The 17,600-nt window shown below is 39.1% G+C and overlaps 1 protein-coding gene across 3 annotated transcripts in view; it reads right to left on the reverse strand.

The window, feature by feature from the left end:
* Positions 1-2,237: 2,237 nt before the first annotated feature.
* p4ha3 (prolyl 4-hydroxylase, alpha polypeptide III) overlaps positions 2,238-17,600 on the reverse strand; it is a 33,806-nt gene continuing 18,443 nt past the window's right edge. The window contains exons 1-13 of one of the 3 annotated variants that reach the window (XM_074679831.1): positions 14,863-15,091; positions 13,758-13,912; positions 13,422-13,645; positions 10,191-10,340; positions 10,064-10,115; positions 9,775-9,938; positions 9,024-9,200; positions 5,956-6,020; positions 5,632-5,791; positions 5,479-5,541; positions 4,931-4,999; positions 4,059-4,155; positions 2,238-3,563 (exon numbers count right to left, since the gene is read on the reverse strand). In XM_074679831.1, the coding sequence (XP_074535932.1) occupies positions 3,493-3,563; positions 4,059-4,155; positions 4,931-4,999; positions 5,479-5,541; positions 5,632-5,791; positions 5,956-6,020; positions 9,024-9,200; positions 9,775-9,938; positions 10,064-10,115; positions 10,191-10,340; positions 13,422-13,645; positions 13,758-13,912; positions 14,863-15,050 (1,635 nt within the window). In that variant the 5' untranslated portion in view covers positions 15,051-15,091 and the 3' untranslated portion in view covers positions 2,238-3,492. Of the gene's footprint in view, positions 3,564-4,058; positions 4,156-4,930; positions 5,000-5,478; positions 5,542-5,631; positions 5,792-5,955; positions 6,021-9,023; positions 9,204-9,774; positions 9,939-10,063; positions 10,116-10,190; positions 10,341-13,421; positions 13,646-13,757; positions 13,913-14,862; positions 15,092-17,600 lie in introns of those variants that run through there. The other 2 variants (XM_074679830.1, XM_074679832.1) reach the window with 2 other exon arrangements.

The following is a 17,600-nucleotide window of genomic DNA, read 5'->3' on the forward strand; positions in this document are numbered from 1 at the left end:
GTTGGTCAAGAGCATCAAAAGTCTGGTTTCTGCCATAGTTTTAAACAGAAAGAGACATTACACCATTTCCTTGCAGTTGTATTTTCTATGGTACCACCAATTTACAACTAAATCATGTGTTTAAAAGTCAGCTAATTTTATGTCAGAAAAATAAAATGAACTTGACTATTATTGTCATTAAAAAAAAAAAACTTTTATCTTTTGTTTATTGTCCCAATTTGTTATTTTTTCTTTTTAATCTTTCCAACCATATCTCCTCCCTTCATCTACTTACTTGTTCTAGGTCTATGTTGTTAGGTTCTTGTGCTGCCAGGGTTCTCTTCTCCTGCCGTATGCTTTTGGTTTTAAGGTTGTACCCCCTTTTTCAGATGTATTATTTTGCATTATAGAACAAAAATCAGTTAGGAGACCCACTAGTTGATCAATGAATGTCTGAATGTGCTGAGTGTTTCTAGAAAATCTCAAAAAGTGCATGTGAACTAGGAGCTTCTAAGTCACTTACTGAAGTCTTGATCCTGGCTCAGGTGGGTACTGCAGAGCTCAATTGGGGTTGAGCAGTCAAGATGCAGCAAACCTAGGTCCTCAAAGACCCTCATGTCCCCAGAATCTACTTGTTGATAAACCTGGATTTAGAAACAGATTCAGGTAAGTTGCCTCAGCTGCTTCCTCACAGAGACACAACTATGACTCATACTGATCAGTTAGTACTCACTCAAGACAGAGAGCACTTCAACTCACCAGGTCATCCAGAGACCTGAGCAAAATAAAGGACATGTCAGGCGGTTGTGACTTCCAGTCTTCAGAGCATATTCCTCAGCAGTCTAAAGGCAGAAAATACACCTGAGAGCTATTTCAAGGAGTACAACTGAAGTGCTTCAACCACCTTAAACACGGAGGAACATGTAATTCTACCATAAACCTCCAGTATGGACCAAAAGGAGCCTCCTTCAGAATGAAGAAGTACTTTTGAGTACTCTCCAGCATAGAGCAGATGATCTGCTGGCTGACCCAAAATCTCCACATTTCATCAGTAAACAAACAAACAATTACATCAGCTGAACTCCTCTATGAGACTGGAAGAATCAGAGATAGCCTTCATACATTACAATATTCACAGCGGCTGTAGAAGAGAAGAGAGACAAGGCTTCAACCATAGCCCAAACATCCATTGTTGGAAGTGCACTTAATTCATCTCACAACAGGAAAGTTTACAGAATTACCGCAACAAACAAGAAAGTGTATAATGTAGACATTACAACAAGATCACATAGACTAGAATAATATAAGTTTAACCAAGACAAAAATATGTACAAGACTATCTAACCACAAGAAATACGTAAAGATACCATATACTCGATGTGCACAGACTGATGATGTAAAGATAAAAAGTCTCCTGAAAGGAGTGGAACATGTTGTTCATCAGAGAGGACAGCCTGAAAATCATTCTCCCAGCTTCACAGAGTCCAGAGGCAAGCCCAGGAGTGAGTTGAAATCAACATTAAATCATAGTAAACTGAGTTAAATTGAATTGACATATTGATTTAACATATTAAAGTAAAAAAAGAAAAAGCACCACTAACACTTCAGATAATAACCAGGAGATAGATAAGGAGAAAGATATCAGTGTAAAGTATTGTTGAGCCTTCTTTCTCATTGCCAGCAGAGGGAAGCACTGATCTTCTTTTGCTGTAATTAATGACTTGCTGTAACACTCATGATTTTCTCCCATTTTGCTGATTCAGAGATGAAAGAGGCCTTGTGTATTTTCTGCTTAATTTTTTTGTCTGTCTTCTCGAGGAAAGTATTTATGTCAGTAAATAGTGGGTATAAATTTCTTTATAGTTGTATATTCTCACTGTTTTCCCAACATGTCATGTAACCAAAGGGTTAAAAAGTTTGCATTTTAATGTGGAGAAAAATTGTTTGTACTACACAACGTGTTAGAGTGACCTTTGATCTGGTCATGTATGCTCGGGGTAGTTTGGACTCGCATGCTGCATAGCAGCAAGTCTTACTGCAGCCGTGTTTGTTGTGTGATCATAGTAACAGGGAGCAGCTGAAGGTTTGAAATAAAAGAGAATGAACCTTTCTGCTTTTCAGGATACCTGGTTGATAATGTTTCAAGTTGGTATGAAAAAGCTTTTTAACATGTGAGAGTAACCCCTGTTAACACAAGTTAAACTGAAGGAGAAAAGAAACAATGTGATGAATTAAGAGTTTATTTGAGTCTTTGCGGCATTGTGTTTTTCTGTGAATGGTTACAGCATTTTCAAACATTTACTTCAGCATTTTCTTCTGTTAAATAAACGTGTGGTCTAACATAAATAAGATTCAAGTTTTCAACACTAATAATTGGGACAAACAGAGAAGAAAAAAAACAGGATTTCCTGCTCGCCAAAGAAAAAACAAAAACAGTCTCAAAACAGGAATGTGCTACATGCATGCAGAGTGGCCTGTTTTTAAATTTTCTGTGTCAGTTTGTGAAAATGTGTGTCTGAGTGTTTGTGTACACTGTGGGGAGCTGGAGAGGAAACATATATCACTGTGCACTTTCTTTTTTGTGACTCCATCTATAGGAAACCTCCTGGTGAGTCACATATAGAGGCTCTTAAATCGACTGTGTCGGTGCCTTCTCACTGTTTTGAATATGAGAAATCTCAGAGGTATGCCGACAGTGTGAGTTCAGACGTCTAGTCTGGTTTCCAATTACTTGGCGTGCAGAGTGTGATTAATAACGTCATGGCTTTGAAGCTCAATAAGAGGCGGACAGATTTGCTTCATCTGTTACTTCAGACAGTGATAGAGGAGTCTCCCACAAGCAGCAGTGATCACATCGTTCAGTCAGCTGTAAATAAACCAGAACAATCATAATTAATGGCTCCAGTGACTCATGAATTGGAGTCTTGAGGTTAGATATAACCCGGAACAGATGAGCTTCAACTAAACACACGCTGTATCTTCTTATTCCAAAATCTGCATTTATTTCTGGCTGCACTTTATACCTATTTCAGACATTCACAGTGATTCAGCCAGGCACTTGTGCACTTACATATTTCACATGAGGTTCTAGACCTGTGCTGATTGGTAACGACAGACCCCAGAGTGGGCCCAGTTTTTGGAAGAGGGCTGCATTGCATATCCGTTTTTTAAGGCAAGTAGGAGCAAACAGCCTTTCACAGTTAACTGAAACCAGCTCAGTGTGCAAATGCAGATGCCCCTCTCCTGGCCAGAAGAAGCAAGAGAGCGTTTGGCCTCTGGGGGCTGATTGCAAACTGCCTCTCAGCCATGTGCTGTCCGTGTCCACTGTAGCTCTGTGCTGCACGCTCCAGGCTCCCAGGGGCCTGGGGCTCCAATCACAGATGCAGGCTCTCACCTCCCCTGCCTGTATGCTCACTTTCTGTTGCCCTCCTTCTCTCCGCCTGCAAGTGTGCCTCTCAATTGTAGAGGCAGGGTCTTGTACTCCAAGGGGTCCAGCTTTCCCTCCACCCTCCCTCACTCCTCAGGGTGAAGGCTGCAGCGATGTTGGAACTCTTGGCCGTGTTCATGGATCCACTTGTTTGCCACTGGAACAAACAGAAACAGACAAAGTATTTCAGTATTCTGGAAAACAATCATCTCATAGCTCGGTTAACTGTGTTTGACAAATACTGCCTCTACATTAATTTGTGATGATACATTCTGTATGCAGTTTCTTAAAACAACACAGCCACCAAACGTTGCAGCTGCTTTGTAAAGATTAATATCCCTCTGGTAGTTTAACTGGGTCCCTGACACGTTTCAGCATTCAGAGCCAACAGGCAGCAGATGTGCACCTTTCAAGATGAGCGCAGTGTCTGGACTCCACTCTGTAACATCTTTTAACACATAATTCAGAGCAGATGTGACCCAGCTCTTGGGCATCAGCTTCTGTGTAACAGGAGAGCTGAATAACAGACTGTGATTTGGATGACGAAAAGCATTATCTGTTCAAATGTCCTGATATATCTCACTGTTTCCATATCCACTTTTATCTCTCGCTGTTAGCACCACTGCAGCATTTTAAATCTAGTGACTCTTACCCCATTTGTCTCCAATGAGCACAGGGCAGCCAGCATGCAGCGTGTCTTCATTTCCTTGGCCATTTTTGTGGAGATTCCACCAGAAGACAGCAGCTTTCTGTGACAAAAAACATAAAACAAAACAACTTTTGTGGGCTACAATCAAACTTAAAGTTAACTTACACTGTCCAATGGATTATTCTGCAAATTTACAGAGACAATTGGAAACCATGGATCCAATAAAATATGGAAAAATTTTTGGATGGATAAAGTTTGTAACTAAAAATGTGATGAATTTTCTGGGTTTATCCTTTAATTGTTTGGTCGCTAAAAGATCAGAAAATAGTGAACAGTGTCCTTAAAATCTCACATTAAAAAGGACTAGTACAAAAACACTGTCTATAACTGTCATGCCTGAGTTTATTTACATTTTATGATGTACTTTTTCCACTCCAACCATCTGCTAGATGAAGCAGATTTATGAAGTACTTCCCCACTTGTTTTTGTTCTGCAGTTCAAAAAAACAAAACAGATTTATACAACTTCAAATACACATCTTAATTTGGTGCTTCTGCAGCAACACTACTTTGCTTCTAGTTTATTAGTTGTGGTGTATGTACTCAGCTAAGAGCTGAGATCTCAATAAAATCAAAGGTGAAAGGTGAGACACCAAGGGAGGACCGGGGAGGACCTTGTAATCTTTGCACTGCAGCTCATGTATCCACTGAAAAACAGCCCCAACCTCCACTGAAGCTCAACTGCACAATAGCTGCACTGTGCTGCAATCTGACCCTTTAGCATTTTCACAGCTGCACCAGTGATAATCCAGGCTGAGACGAAAATGACAAGAGCACAAAAGAGACTGCTTTTAGTTCATCGTGCAGAGACATTACCTCCACGACAGGAACGCTGAAGTTTGCATAGATAAAGGCTGTGGATCCACCTGCCTCCACTGAGCTGAGCTGTGTAAAAAAAGGACATTCTTTCAGAGTTGTGTCTTCAGTTTGCATTGTACTTTTACTGAAGCCTCAAAAAAGCCTGCTTACTTCAATTCCTGTCTAATAGTTCAGTTTTTTTTCCAGCGGATTTAATGGCTTGTGTTTCCAAAACACACTAAAAGTGTAACTAACAAATTAGTCCAAATGGATTAAATGAGCTCATTAAAAGTGAACAAGACATTGAAAGACAGACACAGAAGTAAGTTGGATTAGGGAGAGCAGAAAGAGAAATAAAGAGCTGAGGTTGTGTTAGTTAAACTACAGAACATCAATAAAAGTTTATTTTAGTCAGTGAGGTCACATCTAGACATTTCTCAGGAAGCTTGTTCCAGAGACTTGCAGTACTCATGGAAAGGAAACAGCCGGAACTGAACCAAAAACCCTTAACTGCTGTTTGACTCACACAGGATGATACATAAGATGGAGCAAATTATCTTACTCACGTATATCATGAAGGTTGCAAGTCGGTTCCCAGTTTTCAGATTGAACACAGGACTCGAAGGTGACTGAAAGTTGATAAATCATGGTTAAAATGAGCACAAACCACATGCAAAAAAATCTACAGTGATATCATGAATTATTGCTGATTAACTTACTGTAGCATGATCATAGTGAGGTTCATAATGGCCGCCAATCCCATAATTCACCACTTGGAGGTATTCACCGTATGGGTGCTTTGCGTTCAGACCAGTGACTGTGGAGATCCTCTCATCCAGCTTTGCAGCAGTGGACTGTGCCGAGTCTTTCAGCCATGCACTGCAAATGAGACGAGAAGACAGTTCATATTTTGTATGCTGCTAAGTTTTTCCAAAGCTTCTTTGATGATTCAGCAAAACAGACAACAAAAATGTCTCAAAAATGAGCCTGAATTAAATTACTAAAGATTACTTTATAAACAAAGTGTCATGAGTCATTTGTACCTCTTGCTGATTCGATACTCTGCTGTTGCTTGTTTCTCTCCAGATGCCACAACAGACCGTCTCAACTTGAAAGCATAAACAGAAATTAAGTGTATAACTTTGTGATTTTAACAGCACCAGAGCTCTAAAGAATGAAGAATGAAAACAGAGAGAAGACCAAAGGTAGCCAAGCATGATGATTCAAATGATCAAACACAACATACAACATGTTCCTTTGATCTTCGAATGGGGTAAAAAATGTAATTCTTGTACCCAAACGAAAAACAAATGATGCAAATGTAGACATATGGGTATCAATGACGGTTTTCTATTATATGTGCCTTCAGCTTACATTCCGTTTTCTAGAAATGAGTTACGGGAAGTCCAGATTTGGACTGACTCTGCCCTCTTATTGATTTAATACTTTGTGATTTATTCGGACTGCAGGGTCATCAAACAATGTTCTACTAATTTGTTAAATCTGCAGATTACGTCAACCTTAACTCTTAACAAACTCTAAACAAGGGGAAAACAGAAAACAAACAAGTTCATCACCAAGAAACAAGACAATGTGAGCTCAGTTAACTCTCAGTAGTAGGTCAGCTGTTTAAATCCAAAATAAAAACCATACACATGGTTAATGATTCTGATCCCTGCTTTAAACTAATGCCATATCCCACCCTGTTTTCAATAAGGCCACAAGATGACATAATGATGAAATAAATATATGGGTTTCCATTCAAGCAAAGGCTGGAAAACACATCACAATGCCAAAACCTCACAGAAACTATAGGGTAGTAATTGAGTTTGCCCACCAAATATTCCCTTAAGTCACTGAGTCAGCAAAGTGTAGGGACAGAAGCTTGCAGGTTTCCACTGGATGAGCAGAAAGCCGTGAGATTCCTTCAGACAAATACTGATGTAGGCGATGATAGAGGAGAGAGTATTACACAGAGGAACCTAGCAGTGTGTTTTGGACAGTTGACATGCTCAGTCAAGCTTTCCCAGTAATGTATCCCTCATGCCTTTAAGCCCTGCTAAATGTTTTGGAAGCAGACCAACTCTTCTTCCATAGGGTCTTTCCAGGATCTTTCCAGAAGGAAAAGGAACACGGCTGACTGAGATCTCAGCAGCCAGAAAGCCTCACAGTAGAGCCATCGAGCAATGTTTGCATTGGAAAAGAAGTCTGAGGTTTGAAACAATGCAGATACTTTAAATGTTGGTTTCGGGCTGTAAAGCACAATGTTTGTCCTTGATTTTAGGTCAACTTTCCTTTAGTAATGTACTTTAACAAAGTACACCAGTAAAGTTACTTCCCACAGCACAAGAAAAAGGAATCATTTGACTTTCTGGGTAAATACTGGTTTGTTTATGTTACACCGATAAACAGGAAACATAATTGAGAGACTGACACTTTGAGTTATCCTGAAGAGTAATTGCAGTCTTTAACATTTATTAGTAATGTAGAAGAGCTAAGTGTAACTTCAAGTACTGAACAAGTAGGGATGTTCTGTTGATGTTTTTGTCTCCTAAAACTAAAATGAAGACTTGAGTATTTGCAGTTATGACTACCTCTCCAATACTAGAGCAATGCAAATACTGTATATGACTTCCCTTATAGATGACAAATGCTAACTAACATAAATGTATTTTCTGCCTGATTAAACTCAAGAATTCATGGCTAAAAACAAGCTAAGGAACCAGAAATGAACTAAGCTAATATTAGCAACAGATTAGCTTAGCTGTTTACTCCTATAGGAGCATCTTGTTTTTGGCAAATCACATTGTGTGAGGACCTCATTTTTAATATCAGTTATTTGTCCAGTGTTTCTTTCATATTTAGTTATCTACAGTTAACATTTAAAAGAAATGCAGTCGTATAATGTTTGAAAAGAAAAGCTTAGCTGTGAACATTTTGCTAGCTAGCACCAACATGCTGTTGTTTGCATAATAACTTACCAACTGCGTTTACTTTCTTAAAATAGTTGATAATGGCAGCCATAGTGTATTTATAAAGCACAAAGCCTTAATTATATGGTAGAAAAATCTTCCATGTTGGCATTTTGCTTGTTTCAATTGATGAAGCATTCTTTACTAGCAACCAAAAACTGTTTTGTGTGATTTTACTTAACATGCTAATTCTAAAACCTGCCCTTTGCCTCTCTAAAAGAAGTTTTTCATTGCAGCCACAATGTATTTATAGAGAACAGGCCTTAGATTGTATGATAGGAAAACATTGACATTTTGCTTGTTTTGCTAGCATCACATAACAACATACTTGAACTAGCGCTACTTAGCCTCTATTTAAGACATAGTGGCCGGTGTAATGCATATTGTAGCATTTTTAAGTGCGTTTTTGAGGTGGTAACTCACAGGAACAACATTTTGGCTAACACATTTCTGATATGAGCATCAGTGTCTGAACAGATCTAGTACAAAGTATACTGTGTTAGAAAACTGTAACTACAAGCTGCACTGCCACTAAGGAGCCGAACTATCACTGATGAATTCAACACATAGACAAGCAATAAAGGTAAACACATCCATATTAGCCTATGTTTAAAATAAAGTTGTAATATCTTGAAATAGATAATGATTACATAATGACTAATGACTATGTGGTGGTGCACAACACTGTGAAATATACGTTTTAAGGGCTGTCAGAAATTGTCAGCCTTTGAGAATATAAGTGTAACAGATTGCTCACATCTGGCCAGATGTCCAGGAAGCCCGAGGAAAATAAATAAAACATCCCAACAGGACAGTCAAGTAAACATAGCCAACATCAATAGAGAATAGTTTCCCAGTGGAAGGCCACAAAGACGCATTACTTCCTAAACAAACAATATGGACAAGGTAGTATTAGATAATTGTTGAAAAATAAGCTTGAAGACTGGTAATTATTCAGTTTTTGAGTCACACACAGGGTGTTAATGAGGTGATGGTGATATTCACCAAAAACATTGGACAGCAACATTTGAAGACCTAAATAGGATTAACTAATCAAAGCATGGTGTTAAATATAAATGTTATTCAGGATTCCTGAAAAGGTGACCAGATGTTTTGAGGGGGAAACAGCTGGCACTCACTCCTGTCTGCGCGAGCGCTTTGATGTCCTCCGCCTCCTTTTCGGTGATGAAGTCGTGGTACAGGACCACATACGGCTGCAGGCTCAGCACTTCACGTCTCACTGGCAGCAGCAGCAGACGTGGATTACCGTTGGTGAAGAAGTCACAGAAGAGTCTGGGGTTCTTAAAGTGCATCTGCTGCTGGGGAAGAAAAAGGGCATCTGAAGTGAATTAACAAGATCAAAACAAGATTTTTGTTTCCTTTTCATCCAAAAACAATTACACTGAGTATTGTTCCGTTCCCACACACAGCAAGCTTAAAAGCAAATATGACTGTCATATAATTATAGTTCTTTTATGGTCATGGGAAACTCCAATTACAGACTTTTGTCTTTATAAACACTGGGGGGAAAAGTTAAACAGGTTGTTTCATGTCAAATGTAAGGCTACAAAATTGTAGCTTTGTTTATAAGAATGAAAATGACTTTTTGATTATTTTTTAATGTTATGTTAGCAATGTTTGCTGTGTTCCTCCAGTCAAAGCAATGACAGTGGGTCGTGTAGTCTAGATCAAGCTGGAGGATATCAGTTATCAGTCTAAATCTATTAAGCTTCAGAAATTCTGTCTCCAGAAGATGTAGTGCCTTGATATGTTGTTGTATTTTCAATTAAAAGTACTGTGGTTATTTTATTAAGCTTTCCCCGATCCCTTCCAGTTATATTTCTAACACAAGGTGTCATCTGTGTCCAGATGATTCTGTGTTATGAATACCTCAGAGCCTTGGGTCTGGCAGAGTCTCTCGTAAGAGTCTCTGGTCCTTAAGTATTTGGACGAGGGTCTCCTCAGACCAGGGCTACTGAGTGGCCTCGGTGGACTCGTAACCAAGAGCTTCTCATATTTCTCAACATTCTGCAAAACACGCCCGTTCATCGGATCTGCGAAGAAATGAATGCCTCAGATTACACGGCATGTGTCCTTGGAGAGAAAATACAGGAAATCAAGTGATGCAAACAAGTTTCCAGAGTCAGAGGTTAAGGAAAAGGAAAAGGAGAATAAATACCATGATGCAGAAGCTCCTGAGACAAACTGAGAGCATAGGAGACATTTCCTGTCTGAAAAATTGAAGGGCATTTAAGAAAGTGGGATCTTTTTACTGTTTTCAAATATCAAAGTTTCATTCTGTGTACCTTAAAATGAGAGAAAGCCAAATGATCCAGAGCATCCTCTAAAGTCCCTGCATTCTCAGGGCTCCACTCGCCTCCTGTTCCCCTGAAGAGACGCACAGACTCCTCCAACCACTGCACCGAGTGATAATAGTCTTCTTGCTCGTAGGCTACCTGTGGAAAATACCAACATCGTACTCAAAACAATACTTTTAGACATCTTAGAGGGTGAGGTTACTCAATCCTGGCACTCTGTGAGGTTGAAAAGCCTCTCACTGTTTGTTTATTTATCTTCTGTATTCCCATCACATTTCTATGTTCCCTCTAATTTAAAAAAATATCAGTGATACGATATAAATAAGACTAGAAGTGAAAAAAGTCCAACCCAAAAGCAGCCTGAGTCAACACGCCAGTCAGGCTAAAATACTTCAATGCCAGCTGAATGACGTTATGGAGCTGGCTGGAGAAACTGGTCTGATTCATGTTGCTGCTTCTGGCTCAAAGCTACCCTGACTGACAGCTGCTATGTGGATGCAAGTCTTTGCCAAAATCTTGCCACAGCCTTAAAACCAACTCATATCTGGCAGTCAGACACGAGACAAGAAACCAGCCAGTTTCCAACCTTTAAATTTTGACATTTTTGTTTCTGAGAATCTTTCTAACTGCATCCTGCACTCTGTTATGAAGAGACCCTGATCTTAATTACATTATCTGACTCATCATGAGAGCATCTGGACACAATAAAACAATCACAATTTAAAACAGAGTATGCTCAGTGGATTTTAGCTCCATTCTGCAAGAGACCAAAATGATGTTTGTGTGTCATGAATACATTCTCTTCGATCAACAAGTTGAAACACTGACAAGTTATTGCAGCTATCAGTCAATCCATCCATATTTACTACACGCCTCCTTTAAAAGATTACACCTGCCTGGCTTTTTAAGCATGCACACTGTGGACGGAGCAACACATCCAACAGCACCTCCAGCATTATTTTTATACAAATAAAACCATGAACACAGGCTCTAGTCTCTTTCCAAAATTCTCCTCAAACCCTGTTTTGTGACAGTCTTGACTTGATTAAGTGGGTGCTGACTACAGCCCTGACAGCACACACACTTAGACTGGGTGACATGTGGCTCCTCCCAACACAGATTACATCCACAGCCCCTCCAGACAGCACACAAACAGAAATTCCAGTGAGCCATTAAACCCCCGAAACACTCACACACACAAACACAAACTTACCACTTTAGCTCAACTAAACAACAGCTTATCTACCCCACCATGGATTTACACCAACTTCACATTACATGCTATAATTTAGAGGTTTTGGCCTTAAAAGAAGCAATAAATACTTAAAAATAGTTGATAAACTGCAAGACTCAGTGTTTAAAAGCGTAAAACACAGTAGTTTCTGAATATGAGTGCTTTAACACTCAACAAAAGGGGTTTTAAGGATTGGTTTAACAGCCCTGTAAAGGCACGTGCAGGCAGCTCTGTCACTGACAACTCCCTCAAACTCCAATACGCATCTCTGTTTACAGATGGCTTCAGATAATTGAAGTCTCAGTACAAGTGAGGGCAAGCTGGCCTCTCTGCTCTGAACATGAAATAATGTCTTTTCCAGGCAAGTGGAAGTTTCTCCCACTCACAGCCCTGCCCTTACACATCAGCACTGAACATAAACAGTGGAATTTATTGCAGGGGAAATGTTTTTTTCCTTTTTGTACTCAAATAAAAATGTATTCATCATCACGTGAAGCAGATTCCCATGCACGCAGTGGGAAGATGTCAGCTTTTTCATGGCGGACTGTCTGGATTCCCACCACACAGTGACAGACAGGTTAGCAATAAAACTTCACTGGGCTCAGGAAAGAGGACTTATGGAGTCTTTTCTTCCAAATGTCTTTCAACTTTACTACTTCATGGGAGGATTTGTAGCATTTTTCACAGAGAGAAGTGACACTAATGGATGACAGAATGGTTTCATCATACTATCACCTGGTTTCTTTGCTTTATTTCTGGGCAGAAGTGAAAAATAAGCTGTGGTGTTGTTAACTTCACTTATACTGACACTTTTCCATCCAAATTTCAGAGGCATCTGCTCTACACTTCACTTTTTTTAATGAAAAGCTTTACTTACAACCTGTTTTGCAGATTAGGATTTTAAGACCCCACTTGTTAAGACCTGTCAATGCAAATCTGTCTAGCTTGTGACCCCTTCAAAATACAAACACCTGTTTCTAGTTTGGGCCTCCGGTCCTGTTTCAGATTGTGATTGCAAGTTCATATCAGTTCAAACTCAGAGATATTTCCCCGTTAGAGCGGTCAGATGGTTTTTATTTGAATCACTTTTTCAAGCCCACATGAATTAAATTTTCCTTCATACATACTTGTTGAACAATACTCTAATAAATCATTTTCATGAGAAAATTCTTGTGCCCCGAGGGGAGGGATGGATCTCTGTGTTCTTAAAATATTTTATGTTCTTTTACACAATATTTTTGGCACTGTGCTCTAGAAATGAGCCAAACTTACTTGTAGGGCCACTGCACTTTACACAGTGATGCAGAATACAAAGTCACTCCAACCAGCCTCATCAGTTGGAATGATTTGTACATTCACATGCATTATTAAAATCTGAAAAACAAATAAATAAATAAATAAAATGCAATAAAGATCTGATATTAAAACATTTTTTTCAGTTGTGTGCTGTGTGGTCCCTTATGGCACACCCTAGTGTGCTACTGCGGAGGCCTCCTGTTTCCTGCTGTCACTGTGACAGAAAATAGGGGAAAGTATGCACTTTACAGCAAATGGAATTGAGATATCATCTATGTAGTTCAAGTTTGAGCAACCGAACTAAGCATACAGACGCAGCTAGTCAAACAGATGTCAGTGGGGAACTGCATCACAAAAACAAGAGGATCCCTGTATTGGAGGAGTGTATTAACACCAAAGACCTATCGGTAAAACTATCAAAGAAACCAAAAATAAATGGTAGAAAGAATTGCTTTACAGTATAAATATGGGCTAAAAAACTGTTTGAAATGCAAATATTTGAATTCAAAAATGCTATTAGAAAAAATAATGATCTGACAGTCTGAGAAGAAGTATTGAATCTCTCTGTAAAAAGGATAACTTTTGGAAGGATTTATTCTTTTGATGAGAATAATTATGAGTTATTTTTCTAATGTATGTTAAAATAATTGCATGCTTCTGCAAAATGCATAAATGGATGGACTGCATACCTTTCCAACCAGGAAGCAGTCATCCCCAGACAGGAGGACTGACACCGTAGGCCGGTAGACATCAACAGACACGCCATCAGTAAGCCTCTGAAAACGACCTTGAACAAGACTCGAAACCTGGAGAGCATACACATCCTGCAGCCTCATCAGACCCTTAGCGGCCCCCTGCAGGTCCTCCAGTTTGGGTAGACTTGCCTCTTCTTCCTCATAACTGGACCTGAGGGCTGGACAGCAGGAGGCCAAAAGGTGAAGTGAAGCTGGGTGGGAGGCGACAGCTGAGAAAAGAAACTGTGGGGGTTGGTTATCATCACCAGATGTGTTTGTAAAGAAACAAACCCTGTGTGTTTTCCTGAGCTTCATCACTGTAGATGACGTTGAGCCACTCTGAATGAAGCCGCTTGATCAGAGTGAAGGCCGCTAGAGGGTTTGACATGGCAGTCGCAGGCCCTCTGTTGAGCTCAGTGTGCAGGTCGGACACTTTAGTATAAAAGCTGATAGGGAGAAAAAAAAGATGTTTGGGAACAGAGAGGAAGACAAGTCAGAGAAAATCTACAGAAGGTAATCTAACAATCATTTTTTCTTATTTTTAGCTTCTTTATTTTGTGGTACAGGTGTTCAAAAGTTATGTGGATGTGCTGCAAAGCATCTAAAGGTACAGATGAACAGCCCCCTTTTTCCACTTTTCATCATTATTCACACATGGTTGAAAAAAGATGCATAAAGCCCATAACATTTCTTGTTCGTTTCAACCTCCCAGTACAAAAAGACACCACAGTAGGGCTACTGTTTGAAGTACCACACCACAAAAATGTGTCTGTCATTTCCACAAAGAAGTGGTTGAATCATGAACATCCAGTGGTGAGAGATGTCTGAGGAAGTCTTTTTTATGTCAGTCATGCATTTCCAACATCTTAAAGAGATCTGCCTTGGGAATCTTTAATTTTCCCTGCATGGCTTACTTTTATAAGTAACTAATGCTCCAGTCTTCTAAAGATGTTCATCTACATATATTTCTATTACAAATTTGGATGCAGCATTTAATATCTTGAGCCAGAGGGATAGTGTAAGTCTTGTACGATTAAAAAAGTTTAATTTTTTTTTTTTTAATAGCAGTATTCTCAGCTGTGGGTCTAAAAATGGTATTATATCCTGGTTGACCCTTCAAACATGCTCTCATCATGCCTGCTAGCTTTTTCCTTCATCATTCACAGTCTGTGGGGGAGACCCTGGATTTGTCACAGGGTGATATCACCACCACAGTCTCGTGTCTGTCTCAACTATGTCAGAGGTTTGATTTTGGGTGCATTTTCCCTTTAATTCCACACATGGATTGTTCAGATTTTGCGTATATCAAAACTCATAACGTGTAGTCAAACTGGTGGACATTTCTCGGTATTTTAGCCAGCACGCATCCCCTGTGGTGTCATCATGCATCACTCACCGCTTGATGTCCTCCAGCCTCTCCAGCTCGTGCTCTATGTAAGTTTTCAAGTTATCGATCAGCCTCCGTTCAACGCTCATCGCTTGTTTCACGTTCAGCAGCGACGTGTACATTTCACCCACGGACACGTGAAAAACAGCCACAGACAGGATGCAGAAACAAAAGTAAAAACGAGCGGGATAACCCATCTTCCCTCTCAGTCTCAGAGGCTGCTGTTACTCTGTGTCCTCCTGGGCTGAGCTGGGGATCTGCGTGGTCTGGAGACCATGCCTCCAAAGTCCACGCGGGAGTCCCACTCGTGCTCTGAGCTCGAGAGATCAGTTTTTCCCTCCTGCACGGGGCAGTACATAGAACAAGTTTCACATTAACTTAGGCAGGGACGACAGTTTTATATCCTCCCTAATAAAATTAACACATTAAGATTTACAGAGTAGTTTGTGGAGGCTGTTTCTGTTTTTTTACGACAATCTTGTCTTGTTAAATTTTTAATTGAATCAAAATAATAATAATAAAAATGTCTGCTTTCCTTAAATTTAGTTTTATATTCTGTTATTTGAAGTATTTTAAAGGAGACTATACCCCCTCCAAAGTAACCTGCGTGTCTATGGTTTACAATAAGTGTGACACCTGCTGGCAGAAGCCCTGCACTACAACCAAACAGCAACAGCTGACCCCCTAATGTCTGAGAGATCTTTGAAATAGTGCATGAAAAAAAAATCTATTAAATAAACAAAGATAAAAAAAAAATGAATTGAGAATATTCTTCTTCAAGAATATCTATATCTATCTATCTATCTATCTATCTATCTATCTATCTATCTATCTATCTATCTATCTATCTATCTATCTATCTATCTATCTATATATATATATATATATATATATATATATATATATATATATATATATATATATATATATATATATTTGCCAGAACCTGATGGAATAGATATTCAAGGAGCTTAATAACTTTTTACACTAAGATATGATTTACTTAATGTGAAAGTTGCACATAAAATGGTTTATACCAACCTAAAGGATCCTTGTTCAGAGGTACAACTTCTAAATTTGGCTTGATTTGTTATCACTGTGACATAATGGTTATATATTTGTATTCAGGTAGGTTTCAGCATCAAATGTGAAAGCTGCATGTAGTTAGGGTTGGTTTTACACACGTGTATAGCACAGGGATTTGTGCATTCAGGAATATGTGCAAAAATCTGCAAAACAGCTTAAAAACAATGCCAAAATCACTTTCTGAATCATAAATTGGTGAAGATTTTGCTGTTTCAGTATTTGTCACAGTCTTAAAGAGCCCTGAATTTTCTTTTCTTTTTTACCCAGTCCACGGTCCAGTTAATGATAAATTCTGCGTAATCAATGCTGCATGCCAGCTTTGCAGATTTCATTTAAGATAACCTGAAAATCACTCACACAATTAAGTAAACTCTATTGATGCTGCTGGCACAGAATTAAGGTCACGGTCTGGTTTATGATTAACACAGCGAGAGCTGAGAAACTTCCTAAGTGATGCCAATGCATCCACTACAGCGAATCAATTTTATCTCTCCATGTCCAGAGATAAGATTTGGCCTCTCTCCAGTTTAACAATCATTCTAAAATCTTTATATAAGAACCAAGCAAAATCATTGATCGTTAAAATGGTTTTAGAGCACAAATGAAACAAATTCATGTATTCAACAATATCTAGGCATTTTTAATACCACACAGAATCCAGTTTTATACCTGTTTCATGATCACACTCACTAAAAGCATTAACGACAGAAGTGCCTTTGATCTTTGTTTGATCATGTCACGTTTTTATTTTTTGAGCATTATATGGAGAGTTACTTATAAGTCCAAATTATCTATGCACCTTTAAGTAACCATGCTTTATGGTACGTTTGTTAAAAGTACCATATCACATTGATGATCTTTTAATACCCCTCAAAGATTTTTGTGCTCTTCATTCAGCTCTTTCTCTCAAGACTCTCAAATGCCAGTTTTCAAGTCAATGAACTGATCTGCTTGCCAGCTGGATTGGGATATGCTCGTATTGATTTTTGGCACAGGGTTGATCCTGTTGATTGTACAATTTAGAGGCACCTGGGTCAGATGTTCCAGCTGTGTCCTGTACCATGCAGTTTGGGAATTGTTGAGCAAAGTGTTTTGGCAGTGTCCCTAGATGCTTTCAACTGCAGTGTAACTGACTGAGTTTAAAGCTGCAAATGTTCAGGCCTTTACTGAAGGAACAGATCAAGAGGTTAGGAGATGAAACTTAATTTCGAATTTAAGATTATGTCTGAAAAGTATAGTGTGGTGGAATTCATCAATGTCTTCACCCGGACACAGAAGACTCAGGAGTTGAAAAGACTTGACTGAGAAGAACTAAGAACTGGGAACATCAAAATTAAAGGCCAAAGTGTTCAAGCTCTGCAGGAAGACTTGGCTGAATTGAGTTCTTCATGCAATCTGGAGTTTGTAGAATCAGAATTCAGATGTTTAAAACTTTCAGTGACTTGATGCAACTGATTGGCTAACCAAGGAAAGGAGAAAGTCCTAATTCGCTCAAAAATATATGGTGAAACAGTAAAAAAAAAAATTTGGGGGGGGGGGGGGGACAAATTATTTTAGACTATTATCTGAAGTCTGACCAGTAGTTTGATCTTAGAAGAACAGTAGCTACTTTTTGCCTTAGATGTTAGAAAATTAATCTAATCATTTCAAGCAAAATCCTG

The sequence above is a fragment of the Halichoeres trimaculatus genome, unplaced genomic scaffold (assembly GCF_033239565.1).
Source record: "Halichoeres trimaculatus isolate MK-OKI-2021-1 unplaced genomic scaffold, fHalTri1.1 fHalTri1_scaffold_9, whole genome shotgun sequence".
Classification (NCBI taxonomy): domain Eukaryota; kingdom Metazoa; phylum Chordata; class Actinopteri; order Labriformes; family Labridae; genus Halichoeres; species Halichoeres trimaculatus.